Here is a 16,408-nt window from a genome sequence, read left to right as displayed (position 1 = left end):
TGCTAGCATGACCTATTATTTACAAAAACTGTATACGGTATATATATATTATATATAAGTTGACGTATCTGGTAGAGCAGATACGCAATGTCTTAAAAATCCACTACGTTTAATGATAGTATTTATTTCTGCTCTATTTCTGCTCTGTTCATCATTCAGAACACAACACAACATAACAGATGATAATAGACAAACTAATCTTTGCAACGGATGGTTTGATATATACAGTCAGTCTGTGGGAGGAATGACTCAGCAAAACGGCAATAGATCAGATCAGTTCAGTCAAACTCTGTGCCAAAAATGCTCTTTCAAATGAATTCATATTGTGTTTTCATTCACTTCAAAGTTCACTCTGGTTGAATTACGTTCCCATTTAACTGTTTTCAGTCCATATAAGTGACAATAACAAGAAGACAATGACAGGGTACATTTGAGTAGACACAGACCTTTCCATGACTTCTATATCAAAGCAGAAGCGCTTGTCAATGGAGTCTGTTTTCCTCCGAATGCACGACTTCAGCTTGAACATCTCGGCAGGGCTCATGACCAGACCGTTCTAAAAATACACACAGACACAAAGCAACACACACACACACGTGGAGGTGAAGACGTTATTTCAGGATCCTACTCTAAAACTCAACATTTGACAGCTAGTGTTTACACCAGCTGCTTTTGTTTTCTTTTCGAGGACCTTCATAACTGTGTAGAAATGGAAGCTCTGCTGAAGGCCAGAATCTCTTGTCAGTATGGAAACTAAAAGCAAATCCAGTGCATGGGGGAAGTGGCAAGTTGTGTTAATTTAAAGGTAAAATTATGCCGATATAAATGGCTACTGTTTGTTCAGTAACAGGAGTCTCTCAAGCTTTTAATGAACAGAAAGTACATGTACTTGAGTAAAAGTACTCATTATGCAGAATGACCAATTTCATAAGTTTTAAAATGTATACATTTTTTGAAAATAAATCCACAAGCTCACAATGCATTGGAAGCTTGCAGTTTAAGTGTTTTGTAATAATCAAAATCTACAAAGTAAATAAATAAACAAAATACATTTGTCAAATAAATGTAGTTGGATCTGAGATGTAGTGGAGTAGAAGTATAAGTATTGGAAATTGAAAATACTCAAGTAAAGTAAAAAAATAAGACCTCAAAATTGTACAGTACAGTACAGTTAAGTAAATGTACTTAGTTACTTCCCACCACTGCCATTACTGAACTGTCAATAGCAATGAGTAACGTCATGCATTTGTTCTTTATGCATCATACAAATTGTATAAATTTTCTCCTCTGGGAGTTGCTGGCACAAAACATTTTAGAAGGGGATGAAAAGGTTTGCGAAGCACTGAAATAGCCAACCCCCTGAAGCAATGGTTTTCAACTCTTTTCATATCACGGCCCATTAATTATTCTGCATTTGAGCCACGAACCACCATTTTGATGAGATTTAGTCTCTCAGACGCAAAACATTTTAGATTTAGTTGTCGTTGGAATAAGATTTTGTCCACAATTCCATGCTGTATAGATGTTGCTACCATAGGAGTGATAACAGGCAAACATTGATAAAAAAAACAATTCTCTAATTGGTAGACTTGTAAATTAAATAATGAAGATGTTTGACGATTATTAAACCAGATAATTAAACCAGACAATAATTAAACCAGATGGACCCATACGGGTCCATCTGGTTTCATTTTACGCTCTCAAGAGTTAAAGATCTAAGAAGGGTCCATTTGGTTACCAACTCTCCATCGCTGGTTGAAAACCACTGCCCGGTTGTACGGCACCTGTTTGGTGGAGGACTTGTTGTCAGTGTTGCTCATGGTGAAGGTCTTGGTGTCCTTCTCGTAAGTGCAGTAGTGACGTGTCCACGTGCATCCCAGAGGACCTGCACAACACACCAGCGGAGGGAGAGGTATTTACTTAAGTAAAAAATACCTTCATGTAAAAATACACAGTTACACAAGTAACTCCAAGCCTCCATTAAAAATTTTACTTGAGTAAAAGTACAAGTAGCGTACAGCATAATAGTTAATCTAATACACATAGATATACACATAGAGTATAAGTGGTTAATGTGTATTTTATCTAAACTAATAAAAAAAATGTCAGTATGAAGAAATGTCTGTGTGTATGTCCTAGCCCCCCTGCTCGGGGTGCGCACGCTTTTCCGACATCCCAATAATTCAACAGGCAATAGTCCGACAAATCCGTCGGACCATTGTCCCAAATTCCGGATTTTTTCTCCAATGGTCCGACATGTCATTACCCAGACAAAAATTCTAGCAATAGTCCGAAAACCATAAGTTAGACGGGACAATAGTCCGACATGGGAAACAGTATAGGCTACTATCATGTCAGAAAATCGTGAGAGAGAGAGAGAGAGAGAGAGAGAGAGAGAGAGCGTGCGTGGCACTCTCCTTGATCCGCAAGCTCAACTTGCAACCGCAATGCTTTTAGTGAGTTAGTGAGAGAGAGAGAGAGAGAGAGAGAGAGAGAGAGAGAGAGCACAGTAGAATAGTGGAATTCTCAGACAAATAAAGGATACAGAAAAATGTAATATATAGATTCGGCGAGAGAGAGGGGGGGAGACCCCCTCTCTCTGCATTGCGGGTTGCGCAAAAACGGTAGTATATGTACTCATATACCTTACTGCGCATGCGTGGTTGCCACAGCTTCACCCTTACTGCCGATCATGTGATCGGTGCATGTTGGGATTCTTGGGAAGAAGCGCCGCTGTTGAGCGTGTGTGTGTGTGTGCGCGCGTGCGTGTGTGGTTAGCAGTGAGAAGGGGCAGGGACAGGGCCCTGGACTGTCAGCAAGACACTCACGTTTCTCCTGGACATAGAGGAAGCCCTCCATGGACCAGCGGCCTGGAGGTTTATAGTCCTGGTCCGCAGATCTGATCCTCTGCATCAGCTTCTCCACCTCCTGCTTGGTGCTGACAAAGTTGTTCCTCGTCTGCATGACAAAACACACAAACACCCTGGAATCAGCCCCGACCCACAACCATGAGCCAGTCCTGGAATCATCCCCGACCCACAACCATGAGCCAGTCCTGGAATCAGCCCCGACCCACAACCATGAGCCAGTCCTGGAATCAGCCCCGACCCACAACCATGAGCCAGTCCTGGAATCAGCCCCGACCCACAACCATGAGCCAGTCCTGGAATCATCCCCGACCCACAACCATGAGCCAGTCCTGGAACTTTGGTTCGACGCAAAGAAAAATAAACATTGCATAGTAGTCTATTGGTGAAAAAAAAGTGAATTTCCACAACTTGAAAATAGCTGATCTGCAAGCTCACAGAACTGAAGAGGTATATTGGTAAAGAAAGAAAAGCAGGTGTGCTTCCTCTGGATAAGGCAGTGGGTGCTCAGCTATAAATACAACGTAACTATAATAAACCAAACCACCAACGTGGAAAAAGCACCACTCCAAAATACAAGATGCAAGACTGGCTTAGTTGCAATTTAAATTTAGTTTTTATTGGGGTTTTTCTAACACACGTTTCAGCAACAGCCTCCCTCAGAGCAGAAGAGGTATATACGTGGTCTGATGTCTCAGTATTGATCAAAAATGGGGAGAGAAATCAAACAAACAATAAAAAAAAGTGGGGATGTGTCCCTGCAGGCTTGCGAGTGGCAAGGTTGCAGTGATAGGAGGCGAGGCAGTTTTACTGTGGGCTACGAACTGGGTTTTTTGACAAGAGCAGCCATTAAATAGCCTGCAACTCAACACGTCTGGAGGAATATTGATCTCATGTGCTGCTGCGGCACACATTCTCATTTGCTCTCTCTCCCCGCGATCCATTTGTAAATACAGTTGCTTGTTGTACTGGAATGATATTCCAGGAGGGGGATCTGATTACACATGCTCTACATCTCGTACAAAAATAATAGCCGATCTACTAGCACACATGTTGTGACGATGTGAGCTTGTAGATCGGCTATTTTCACTATTTTAAAAACTTTCTGAAAGATTAAATTAAAATATATGTTATTATTTTTACAATATAATGACATGCCCAAAATAGGGATGCCATGTTGAAAGTGGATGAAACCAAGGTATGATTTGGTGGGTTACATTATGTTATGTATGTTCATTTAGTTAAAGTCAAAGTCGTACGATTAGTCACACACGTTACCGCAGTAACAGTAACTGTTCTCCGCATTTGACCCATCTGGTGTGCCGCGCTTGCATGGGAATCATTAGTTGATTTAACCCCCAATCCAAGCCTTGATGCTGAGTGCCAAGCAGGGAGGCATTGGGTCCCATTTTTAGTCTTTGGCATGACCCGGCCGGAGATCGAACCCCCGAACTCCCAGTTTCAGGTCGCACACTCTAACCACAAGGCCACTGTCTGGCTCATAGCTCTCGTGGTAGAAGGTGAACAGATTTATAATTCTTCCATTCTTTTTTAGATTTTTTTTCTCAAATTCAAGAAGAAGAAGAGAAAATAGCCAATCTAGTATGATATTTTCACTAGTTTGGTTCCTGGGGAGGAGATATCACGTCTCACTCTTGGGCCTGGAGCTATAACAGGTTTGGGAAGCAGTGCTTTATGTGACTTACGTTCTGCAGGTTGAACTGCAGCTGCTGCTTGTAGGGTTCAAACTCCTGGGCCAGCTCATAGCCCTCGTGGTAGAAGGTGAACAGACCCTGCAGAAAGGCCAGCAGCTGTGAATGAAGGGAACACACATTTACACACTGGAGATGGAACAACACCAAAAGCAACTGTCGTCATGAGGTCATTTTGACCTTAGATTTTGAAGTTTATTATCTTTGCCCATGAAGCGTTCAGAAGGTTCCCCTTCCATGACCATCATCACCCATCACCATTCCATCATCTGACAGTTTTTTGACATCTGAAACATTTTCTAAATATGAATTTAAGCACATGCTACTTGTGTCTCATTTTACTTCAGTCATGCTAGTGTTAAGCAGTCATTTTCAACCTTTTTCATAAAGGCCCATTCTTTATTCAGCATTCGAGCCACGGACCACCGGTTGCTGAGATCTAGCCACTCAGACCCAAGACGTAGAATATTGTGTATAGATTTGGTCCACAATTCCATGCAGTATTGATGTTGGTACCATACAACCATAGGACAGGCAAACATTGATCAAAATAACAATTCTTCTACATTCTCTAATTGTGTAGACTTCTTGTAAACTAAGTTAAGTAATGCAGGTGTTTGAACAATTAATTCAATTTAACTGTTGAGAGCATAATTAACCAAATGGACCCACAAGGGGTTTCATTTTACGCTCTCAAGAGTTAAAGATCTACAGTATAAGGGTCCATTTGGTTACCAACTCTCCATTTAGCTGTATTCGTATAAATGGATAAAGTGGTTAGAAGAAGTGGCACCATAACCATAACAAAGTCAACTAAATAAAACCTTTTTTCGTGTACATCATGTGTGTGGGGTGAATGGGTAAATAATGAATATTGATTGATCAAATATTCTGTGTAACACACTTTATTTGTTCCGTGTAACAAATAAAGTTGTTGTTGGGCAGAAACCTTGAATGTCCATTTATCTCCATGTATCTGGAAGACCAGAGTGTCGGTCAGTCAAATCTACATGCTCATCGGGGTGGGGGGTACTTGGCTTCCTACTCATGTTCTTAGACACTGTAGGGCTGTATTTTGCGTGTCTTAAGTACCAGGTCTTATTACCTAACTTGAGTAAACTAAAGACCTGGAGGCGTGATCAATGCTCTTTGGCCACTCAGAATAGCCAAATGGCATTGATCCAGGTCTTTAGTTTACTCAAGTTAGGGAATAAGACCTGGTACTTAAGACACGTAAAATACAGCCCTGAATACCTGAGAGGTTAATGCTTCCTGTTAACTCATTTACTAAACACGCTAGCATTGACTACACCCTCTCCATAACTGCACGCACATTTAGCATGTTAATGTTTGTCTGTGCATGCATGCGTCACTAGGACCAATTGTCCCAAGTATAGAAGAATTTGAGAAATAGACCATGTGAGGAGAGGACCATGTTTGTTTTATGGTAACAATAAGAATGTAGAGTCAGCCCCTTGAATGTTCACGCCTCCACGGGCCGCACAGTGGGGTACGGAAATTTGGCTGTATACATCGGCCATAGCCGCTGTGGTTCGTGTACACAAAAACCTATAAATGTAAAAATAAATAATAATAATAATTAGAAGGAAAAAAAAGAAGAAAAGAAAATTAGGAATAGATATTTGGAGTTTAGGTTTTTCCCTATTTTAATTAAAAAAATGGCATTCATAAAATTTGGCTTCCAAAAATATTGATGTCCTGAAATTCAAACGTTTGTGCGCACTGTAACGTAATTGTACCACTTTCTGATTCAGCAGTATGAACTATTGATTGTACTGAGTAGAGATGAAGAAGATACACAGATCTGTCTCTAGAGTAGACTAATGGAAATTTGTGGGGAGGGGTGCGTGTGTGTGTGTGTGTGTGTGTTTGGGGGGGGGGGGGGGGGGACGTAAGGTGTGCACTTGACTAGACACTTTACACCAATGGTTCTCACACTATAGGCCAAGGGCATATACATATTTGTTTATGTTTGAGAACTGACAGCTTCAGTTCACAATGTACGCGCGCTCGCGCGCACACACACACACACACACACACACACACACACACACACACACACACACACACACACACACACACACACACACACACACACACACACACACACACACACACACACACACACACACACACACACACACACACACACACACACACACACACACACACACACACACACAATTAACGTTCGACCAGTACACGTCAGCTTTGCCGTGAAGCAGAAGGAAAAAAAAGACAACCCCCAAAAAAATGACATTTACCGGCTCCACAAACTCAAACTTCTTCTTCTCTTGAACCTCCTGTATTTTGAATACATACTCCAGCGAGGCATCGTAGAAGAGCTGCCTCTCTTTATCGATCTGCGCGTCGGCCTGGAGAATAGAGCAAACACAGCCATTGTGAGCACAGTGACACATGCTGAGGTCAGGGAGGGCAGCGGGGGGGAGGAGAGGGGGCACAGTGGAGTTTGTGTGTGGACAGACGTGGTTAATGCTTACACACCGTTACCTAGATACCTCTCTCTCTCTCTCCGTTTGTTCAGAGAGACACAGAGCGAAGAAGGTCAGCCCACAACCGAGTGGGCCGAGTACAGTTCTGTTTTTACTAGGATTTCATGCTCTATAGGGCAGTGGTATATCTCAAACTTTAATCGTCAATCATGTTGTGTAATTTCTGCCTCCTGGCCAAAATATATTAATATATTTCAGTATATTAATATATTTATATATACTACTTACATCTTGGAGAAATGAGTCTTTCTTTTTCGCTGACAGGTTCAGATGTCTCTCCAGTGTTGAGTAGTATTTTTCAGTCTCCTTATCAAATTTCTTCTTCCCCTCCTAAAGAGATCCACAAAAAGTAAAGAACAAAGAAGTGGCCATCACCAGGGGTCCAAATGATCCTTTAACCTTTATAATTCCAAAATACATTTCTGATCTTGTGCAGTATCATGAGTCAACCCGATCGCTCAGGTCATCTGGGTCATCTGCTTTGTGTCCCTAAAACCAAAACTAAACGTGAAGAAGCAGCATTTAGTTTCTTTTTATGCGCCACATCTGGAACAAACTCCAAGAGCAGGTCTGCTGCTACTCCTATTTCTTTTACCCATTTAGACCTGAGGCCGATTCTAAAAACACCTCTAAATCCTGAAGTTTTCTGGAACGTTCCCGGCTTGAAAGGTATAACAATGTATACTATACAGGTAGGTATACGGTATGTGTAACAGTTCTAAATGGGTTATATGACAGCTTACTATCTTTATGTTATTGTATACTAATGTCATCTTATAAAGCACATTTAATTGCCTTATTGTTGAAATGAGCTGCACAGATACACTTCAACACTTGCCTTGCCTTTATGAGTGTGTAACTGACAAGTGTACCAATGGAACCAAGTGGACACGTAAGTGTCCATTTGGTTCCATTTGTACACTATCAGAGTTAGCATTAGCAATTAACAATTTAACACTAATTATCACTGACCACAGCATCACACTGCATAAAATACCTGGCTTGCATGCCCTCAAACAGCCAGTAGGTGGGAGTCTAACAGCATTTTCACAGCCCCTTTCTTTCTGCATGATGAGTTAACATTCATTCCAATAGATTATCATGAGTTGTAAAAGTGGTGTATGTGACTGCGTAACGATGAGAAGGCAATGTCAGCATGGCTACTGAGGATGGCCGTTATCAGAGTGCGGAGTCACAAATGTATGGCCCTTGTCAGTGGAATGGCGTTGCTAGGTAACAGCTCAGGTCCGAGGTTTAAATTCTGCCGGCGGCGCTGCCCGAACAGCGAATAAAAACCTGATCTACCCATTTAGAATGGTTAGGATGATCAATGTGAAAAAGGGTCTACTGTACTGATTTCTTCTTGCTGCTTTAGTGGCATACCCGGAGGAAATACATGGCATGGCATGGAATAAAACCGTGGTTCTCACACTTTTATCCATTTTCTCCAAATCGGACCTCGACGGACCTCCATCACAAAAAATGTTGTGCCAGGAACCCCCCTGTACGAGATTTGTTTTGTTAAAATAGTTTCAAAAATACTAATCGTTCACATTTCTTTCCAGATCTTTTGTATTAAATAGATTGTATACAATAGACTGTATATAAATAGACTGTATACAGCTGTATACAAGCTGAATTTTGCTGGGGACCAGTGGGGGTTCCCGGACCACACTTTGAGAACCACTGACATGGCACAAACAAAACATAACACATAAACATACATTTTGGATTAATGCATTTGGCATGGCTTCGTAGACAGAGAGACAAATTGTGTGTCACAGCCTTGACGAAAGTTCACCTGTCCACTTATACAGCCACATTCACTATTCAAAATGAAGGAACAGGAAATAGATTTTTCGTTTATTATGGATTAGAGATTGAACATTTTGTGCAGAAACCACAGCTCCACTTCCCTGTGGAACTAATCCTTGTGCAGCAATAACTGATATTAATGGGAAATATTCTACATTTTTTAAATGGAAACATTATAGTTATACGGTATTTGATATTACAAGTATCTGTATACACAACAAGCATTCAAGGCTTATAGATTCATGTCTGCTCTTAAATGCCAAAAAGACAGTCTGCATGGCCTTCTCCAAAAGACCAGTTGGTGTTGGAGTTTCTGGGTGGAGAGGAACTTGACCTTGTCCCAGAGTTCAAGTACCTCGGAGTCATGCTAGACTCAACCCTAACCTTTAAAAAACATTTGAAGAAGTCTCCAATACGATTAAATTCAACCTTCAAAATTTTAAACAAATTCCTGACAGTTGGAGCGGCCAGATCGTTCACTGTATGATCCTATCACACATTGAATACTGTTTCACAAACTGGTCTTGCACAGGTGTGACTACTATCAAACCCATAGAACAGCTCTACAAGAGTGCGCTCAAGGTGTTTGACAGGAAGCCCCACTCATATTATCATTGTAACATCCTCCGGAGTCTCAATCTTTTTAGCTTTGATAAATTTAACATTTTCAAACAGGTTGGGGTCGTATACAAGACCCTACATGGGTCTGTGCCCGCCCCCCCTAAGTGAATTCATTAAACGAAAGCCTGATAGGAGAAATAGTACCAGAGCAACCACTCGAGGAGACTGGGAAGTGCCGCACCGGCAAACAACATTCGGCCAAAATGAGTTGCTACACAGGGTTGTGTAGCATGGAATGGCCTTCCTCTGCGTATAAGGGATTGTGCTACATTTCCATCTTTTAAATACAATCTGAAAAAATGGTTGCTTGAAAACCAAAGCTGCAACCATTCATTTTTTATGCTGTGTTCCCTATGTAATGTTATGTAAATGTATTCTACTGTTTGCCTGTCTGTTTTCCGTTTTGTGTTTCTTGTGAGGACTGCGGATGAAAATTAGCAACTGTGCTATATCCAGTGTATTTACGTCCATGTGACGTCCATTAATATGCTTTGTCCTGTCCAAATAAACAAATTAAGTAAAGTAAGTATTAAGTAACATATACTTCCTACAGTATGTTGTGTAACCCCCAAAATGAATATACATTTGTCCAGAGACCCCCATTTGTATATATTTGGTACCAGGGAGGGAGAACCGTACTGTTGTGTTGTTAACCCATTTAGACCGTAGGACGTGTGGAAGTGTCATAACTAATCCAACCGACGGATTGCTAGCTAGCACATTTTCATTGAAAAATATTCATGTATTTTTTATTTTTTGGGGGGGTTGGCCTCTCCTTCGGCACCATACTCCTTGCTCTTTGCGCATGCGTGTTGCCGTTCACTTCACTGTTTACGGCTCAGAAAGAATGCCTCGTATCTCCTAATCTAGGGAGCTCTCTGTGTTTTTTTGTTAAAATTAATTTTATTTATTTATTTTATATTTTATTTTATAGAGAGACAGACAGTAGGCTGACAGGAAATGGGGGAGAGAGATGGGTGAGCGACATGCAGTAAAGGCCGTTGGGATCGGGAGTCGAGCCAGCGGCACACTGCCAGACTCGGACTACCGGCCAAGGTGCCTGGACCGCTGAGCCACGGCCCAGGCCAGCTCTCTGTGGTTTTGACCAGAAGGATATACAAAGCTCTTCATTTTTTACTTCAATAATTATGCTTCTCGTTCAAAATATGAACGCGTGGGATTATTCAGCGACTTTATCGTAATGATAGTGAGGTAAGCAAGCAAAAATATCTCTCCCGGTTTTTGTCCCGGAAGGGGGGGTAAAAGCGAGTAAAAGCGGCGGCACCCCGAGCTGTTATTTTGAATGAAATCCTGGCGCTGATTTAACAATAATGTAACTCTGGTTTCATTTTACGCTCTCGAGAGTTACATTATTGTCAAGAGTAAAAGATCTATGATGCTCCATTTGATTACCAACTCTCCATCATTTAGCTGGGGACCACCTGGAACCCCCTCAAGAACCACTGGTGGTCCCCAGACCACTGGTTGAAACCCTCTGTTTTACCCCACTGCGTCTCCTTCTCCACAGAACCCAATGGACAGAGAGAGGAGGTGACTGCCACTGTACTGTACTGTATACACAGGCCTCCGGATGCTTTGTTTGTTTTCATTCCCATGGCCCTGAAAGTGTTGCCTGGGGTCTAATCAACTTCACCCCCAGTACAGCGTTCCACTCCAGAGCACCAGTGCATCGTCGTGCCTTTAACTCATGCCGGGCAAAGACACTGTAACCATCCTGCATTACATTGCAGTCGGGCCGGGGCAGAGACCTCTTATCTCCACATTCTAACGTCATTTTAATTTTATTTTTTAGAATAAACGCCCTACTTCTACTTGGATCGTCCTACAGCGTCACAAAAAAGCATCACAAGCAGTAGACCTGCAAGCTTGCAGATCTGCTACTTTATACGTTTTTTTATTTGAATCGTGAAAAGTACCAGTTTTGGACATAATATGAGGTTCCCATCCGACAGAGACGATTACAACTGCAGAGGGCTAAAATAAAAAGAATAAAAAAAAGGAAAAAGATGAAAAAAAAGAATAATAATATTAAAATCAATAGACAATTTCACGTGGGCAACCATATTATTTCCATCCCTCCTGTCATGTGTGGGGCCAACACGATGTTTTCTGGGGTGGGGGGGAATCAATTGCGTATGGCTCCCACTCCCCCTCCCCAAGTAAAGAGAAAAATAAACAGGTGTATGGCAAAATAAGTACCGGTAGATTAATAAATATGATGTGTTGTTATTGCGTTGACAGGAAATACATTTCCCTAAAGGTTTGAGTGGATTTTTATTGCGGAACAAGGCAGGGTGATGTGTCTTTCTACCTGAGAGAGATACCTGAGAGAGATACTGAAGTGACATTAATTTATTATTATTATTATTTTTGGAGCATCTGAAACAACAGGGAATCAGCACGTACGCACACACCCCCTACACACAATTTACAATTCAGGCATCTAGCAGACGCTCTTATTCCAGAGTGACTTACAATAAGCAAGAACAAAACATGGTAATACTAATACATCAGACACCTTAAAAATAGTCATCAAGAACATAAGCTAAGAACCTAAAAGTTGAATATCTATATAATAGAAATATGCGTATACAACTACAGTATAGTGTATACAGTATACACTAGAGTCAGTGCTGTGTCTACATACAATGCTATTTAAGTTACATAAGTTGAGCCTTTGCACATGCCTGTAAGGTCATCGAGGCTAGGGCAAGTGCTACAGGCTAAGATGCAGTCTGAAGAGGTGGGTTTTCAGACTACGGCAGAAGATTGGGAGTGAGTCTGCAGTTCTGATTGTAATATAATGAGAAATGCATTCCATAGTTTTGGAGCCAGAAGGGAGAAGAGTTTGGGACGTGTGGAGCGGTGTACCGGCGTTTTAGTGAATGTACTTCCAGCTTCCCTGCGTTGGCTGATCTGAGTGCGGGAGGGTTTGTAGGGTTCGATCAGACTTGGTTGCTTTGAATGCCAGCATCAGTTTTGTACTTTGTGCGGGCAGTGAACGGGAGCCAATGGAGGCAGCAGAGTTTAGTTTGTATGTGTTGATGAAATTGTCAATATACAGTACTTAGTCTTAGTCATCATAGCTTAGTTTTTATTTAGTTACTTTTCATCAGTGAAAAAGGTAGTCAACGAACATTTTTCGTCATAGTTTTAGTCCACAAAAAAAACACTCCAGTCACCCAAGGGATTCCTGCTTGTTGTTGGTGATGCCATTACATCCCATTCAGGACATCGCTGATGTCGGCCAGAAATAACTCCTATCTACATCATTTAACTTGTGTTTTTGTTTTTTTTACTTGATCATAACGCAGCGTCACACAAAAGCACCAAAAGTAACAGATACTTTGCGACGCATTTCGAGCTTGTCGATCTGATACTTTTATATACTTTTTATTTATTTATTTAAATCCTGAAAAGTTTTGAGACATAGGAGGTTTCCACCCGACAGAGAGTAACTAGCTCCGGATGTTTACAGGTCTGTCCCTGTGAGAAGAGCCATGTAATCACATCGGAATTGTGAACAATTTAAAGGCCTGACAGAAGGGGGGATGGCACAGAAAACAAATGGTTCTTATAATGGCTCTTTAAAAGGCTATAATGTGGGGCGTATTCAACTAGATTAGGTGGGAGCGACATTCTAAAATGACTTGAAGTCAGGAGCCACAAGACAGTGACAACGAAATGTTGTGTGTAATTAGGTCTCATAGGACAACAATAGACATATTATGTCCATTGTGGTAAATTATCAGGGCTTGCTTCATGCATTTTGATGTTTGATATAGGACCATTTCTGCCTTTATAGGCTTAATAATAATAATAATAATAATAATGGTTTTTATTTGTATTGCACTTTTCATTCACAAGGAATCCCAGAGTGATACATGGTTAAAAACACAATACAAAAAAAAATGTGCACGGCTCCCTGGCATGAACGTGTCTTTGTTAGGATAGTATTGGAGGCAGACGGGCATGGTCAAGTGTTTCCATGTATGACTGAAATTGAAATGTTGCATTTCGGTTATGTCGGAGCACCCGGCTAATGAGAGCACAAGCTCTAATGATGTGTTTCATGAACCATTAGTTGAGACTTTCAACTCAGGTTTAAGTTCCTTCTTAAACCTGAGCTGAAAGTCTCAACTAATGGTGAACAGTGTAAAGTCTTTAGAAGATGGACAAAATCCAGACAACTAAAACATACAAGCTAATGACGAAGAAGTCTTTCTTTGATGTAATGGAAAACGTCATCTTCTCAAAACTCAGATATACAAAAGTTGTGCAGTCTTAATTTTACCACCTTAAAAACATAGCTAAAATCAAGCCCTTTCTTTCCCGCCCAGACCTAACAAAAGTTATCCACACATGATTTCCTCTTGTGTTGACTACTGTAATTCCCTATCAACCGGTTACAACTCATTCAGAACGCTGCAGCTCGCCTCCTATACAGACAATTCGACCACATTACCCATATTCTGGCCACCCTACATTGGCTGCCTGTCTCATACAGAATTCATTTTAAAATACTTGAATTCACTCTAAAGGCTAGGTCCGGCCTTGCTCCATCTTACATTTCTGATTTACTCGACCCGAGCCAGCTTGCAAGGCCCTTCTTTCAATAAAATCAGGCTGCAAAAAAACTGTAGACGACCGGGAATTCGCAATCCGTGCACCGTCGCTCTGGAACGCCCTGCCCCTGTCTGTGCCCCGCTTTAAATCACTCCTAAAGACTTTACAAATCTGCGTCTAACCCCTTACCCATGTGTTTTGTGACTTTTTATTGTTATCTTCTGTTGTTGTGCTCTTGTGCATTATTGACACATTTATTTTATTGTAATGTGTGCCTCTATGATCCATGTTTTTACATATTTTCTTCTGTTAAGCACGTTGTGACTTGTTCTTAAAATAAGATTTATTAGTATTAGTATAATTATTAGTTGAGAAATTGGTATGGTCGTTAGAAGAGGTACTATCAAATGTAGTCCAGGTGCTTTGCAAGAACCTGGCTAAAAGTAATACAATAATACTTCTTTACATTGGAAAAGCGCCCTACGGGACTAATTTGGCCCACTGGCCCCCAATTGAATATCACGTAGCACAGGAGATGTACAGTAGTAAATTAGGAAATACACACCGCCCAGAGTGGTGGACGGTCTCTTAGGCCCTGTTTACACTGGCAGCCTTAATGTGATTTTTGCAACATCCAGACTGGAATCAAATTTTTTATGAAGTCTCAAGAGAAAAAAAGTCACGTGGAATCTGTTTTTACAAATTCGACATGAACCCTATTCAGAGGTAGTTTTTCTACAGCATGAACAGTCCGTCCTAAAGATCAGATTTGAGAAATAAATACGAGTTGACTGACCAAAAACAGCAAATCTACAAGGTCACAATGTGTCGCGTTGTGACACATTTAGCCGGTTTACCGGTCCTTCTCAGAACCCATCTCAGTTCCAGTTGCCCCCCCTTTATCTTTTCTGCGTGTATTTACGTATACGCAAGGGATTCCGGACAGACTCTTGAAGATGAAGGCTCTGCGTGTATCCAGCAGCTGGAAACGGAACAAGTTTTCACAACTGTTCAACAACAACTCGGCAAGGATATCCATCTCACATGGGATCTCTCTTTCCATCTGTTTGCCTTTGTTTGCCACAGTGAAGAAACGTGACGGTGATAAACCGGGCAAACTCTCCACAACGGTGGAAATTTCCAATCTGCAGTCGTCATCTCGGGCGGCTCTTTGATGTCAGCGAGCACGCCTGGGGGGTGGGTTCACTAATTGCGAGGCTGACAATAATAGGAGCAGGTGTTCCTCCCAGTCATCAGGTGTGCCACAATCTGCTGCAGATAAAAGATGTGTCGGGGAGAGAGAGAGAGAGAGTGTGTGTGTGTGTGTGTGTGTGTGTGTGTGTGTGTGTGTGTGTGTGTGTGTGTGTGTGTGTGTGTGTGTGTGTGTGTGTGTTGGGGGGGGGTATTATGTGTCATATTGCAGAAGCCTTGTATCTCCATATTTCGTAAATCAGTGACCTCCTTCCTCACACTACAGTGTCAAACCAGAAACAGCCAGTCACAACAAGACCTCAAAAAGCACATTGAGCTTGTTAGATCTTAAGAATGAAAGTGGCTGACTAAATAATAACTACATTGCATCCATTGCAACACAGGTTATCTTTCCCCCCCATTTCCCTGAAGAGTAGGCCTAACTGTTTTGGACATACAAGTTCTTCGCCCCAACGAGTATGTTGGCCGTGATGGCCATAAGCCATTGTTGTCTTTGAAGGATGGGCCATAGCAACCCTCTGGGATTGTGATTTCCCATCTCCATGGCAACAACAATAAACGGCAGAAGTGTGTGTGTGTGTGTGTGTGTGTGTGTGTGTGTGTGTGTGTGTGTGTGTGTGTGTGTGTGTATATTGGGATTTTGACTGTGAATATCAGACGCCTTCACCCACATCTGTGTCCAACAACACTGGATTCTCACAAAGACAACACCAGGGCACTCCCGGACTCACAGCCTGGCCATGTGTCAAAAGGATTTCACCAAGGGCCTCACTTTCAAAATGACTTCTGAGAGGAGACATGAAAGAGAGAAGGTGCCTACGGCTTGCTGCTAGCTCATTAGCGCTACGCTTAATTGGTGCAGGGGTCCAGGACACAGATGATAATGCAGTGTCCAGTTTATTGTGATGCTCTGTTGGCATCAAGGTAGAAGAGAGATCACACAAGACTGGCCTCAAACCCAAACCCTTTGCTGAAAGGATGACACAAGCGTGAACTGCCACCTCGTTGGGAGACAGAGCGCAAAGCATTTGGCTAATAAATAGAGAAGTAATTCCACAAA

The 16,408-nt window shown here is 41.7% G+C and overlaps 1 protein-coding gene across 3 annotated transcripts in view; it reads right to left on the bottom strand.

Annotated features, from left to right (window-relative positions):
* Positions 1-16,408, bottom strand: part of arhgap42b (Rho GTPase activating protein 42b) — a 117,816-nt gene that overhangs the window by 32,131 nt on the left and 69,277 nt on the right. For all 3 annotated transcript variants that reach the window (XM_080772342.1, XM_080772343.1, XM_080772344.1), the window contains 6 exons: positions 7,342-7,443; positions 6,865-6,975; positions 4,574-4,678; positions 2,829-2,958; positions 1,785-1,885; positions 447-556 (listed from right to left, as the gene is read on the bottom strand). In XM_080772342.1, coding sequence (XP_080628468.1) covers positions 447-556; positions 1,785-1,885; positions 2,829-2,958; positions 4,574-4,678; positions 6,865-6,975; positions 7,342-7,443 — 659 coding nt within the window. The remainder of the gene's footprint in view (positions 1-446; positions 557-1,784; positions 1,886-2,828; positions 2,959-4,573; positions 4,679-6,864; positions 6,976-7,341; positions 7,444-16,408) is intronic.

This window comes from Protomyctophum bolini (assembly GCF_963924005.1).
Source record: "Protomyctophum bolini genome assembly, chromosome: 9".
Lineage (NCBI taxonomy): Eukaryota > Metazoa > Chordata > Actinopteri > Myctophiformes > Myctophidae > Protomyctophum > Protomyctophum bolini.
Note: the sequence above shows the minus strand (reverse complement) of the source record. Positions and strands in the feature narration are given on the sequence as shown.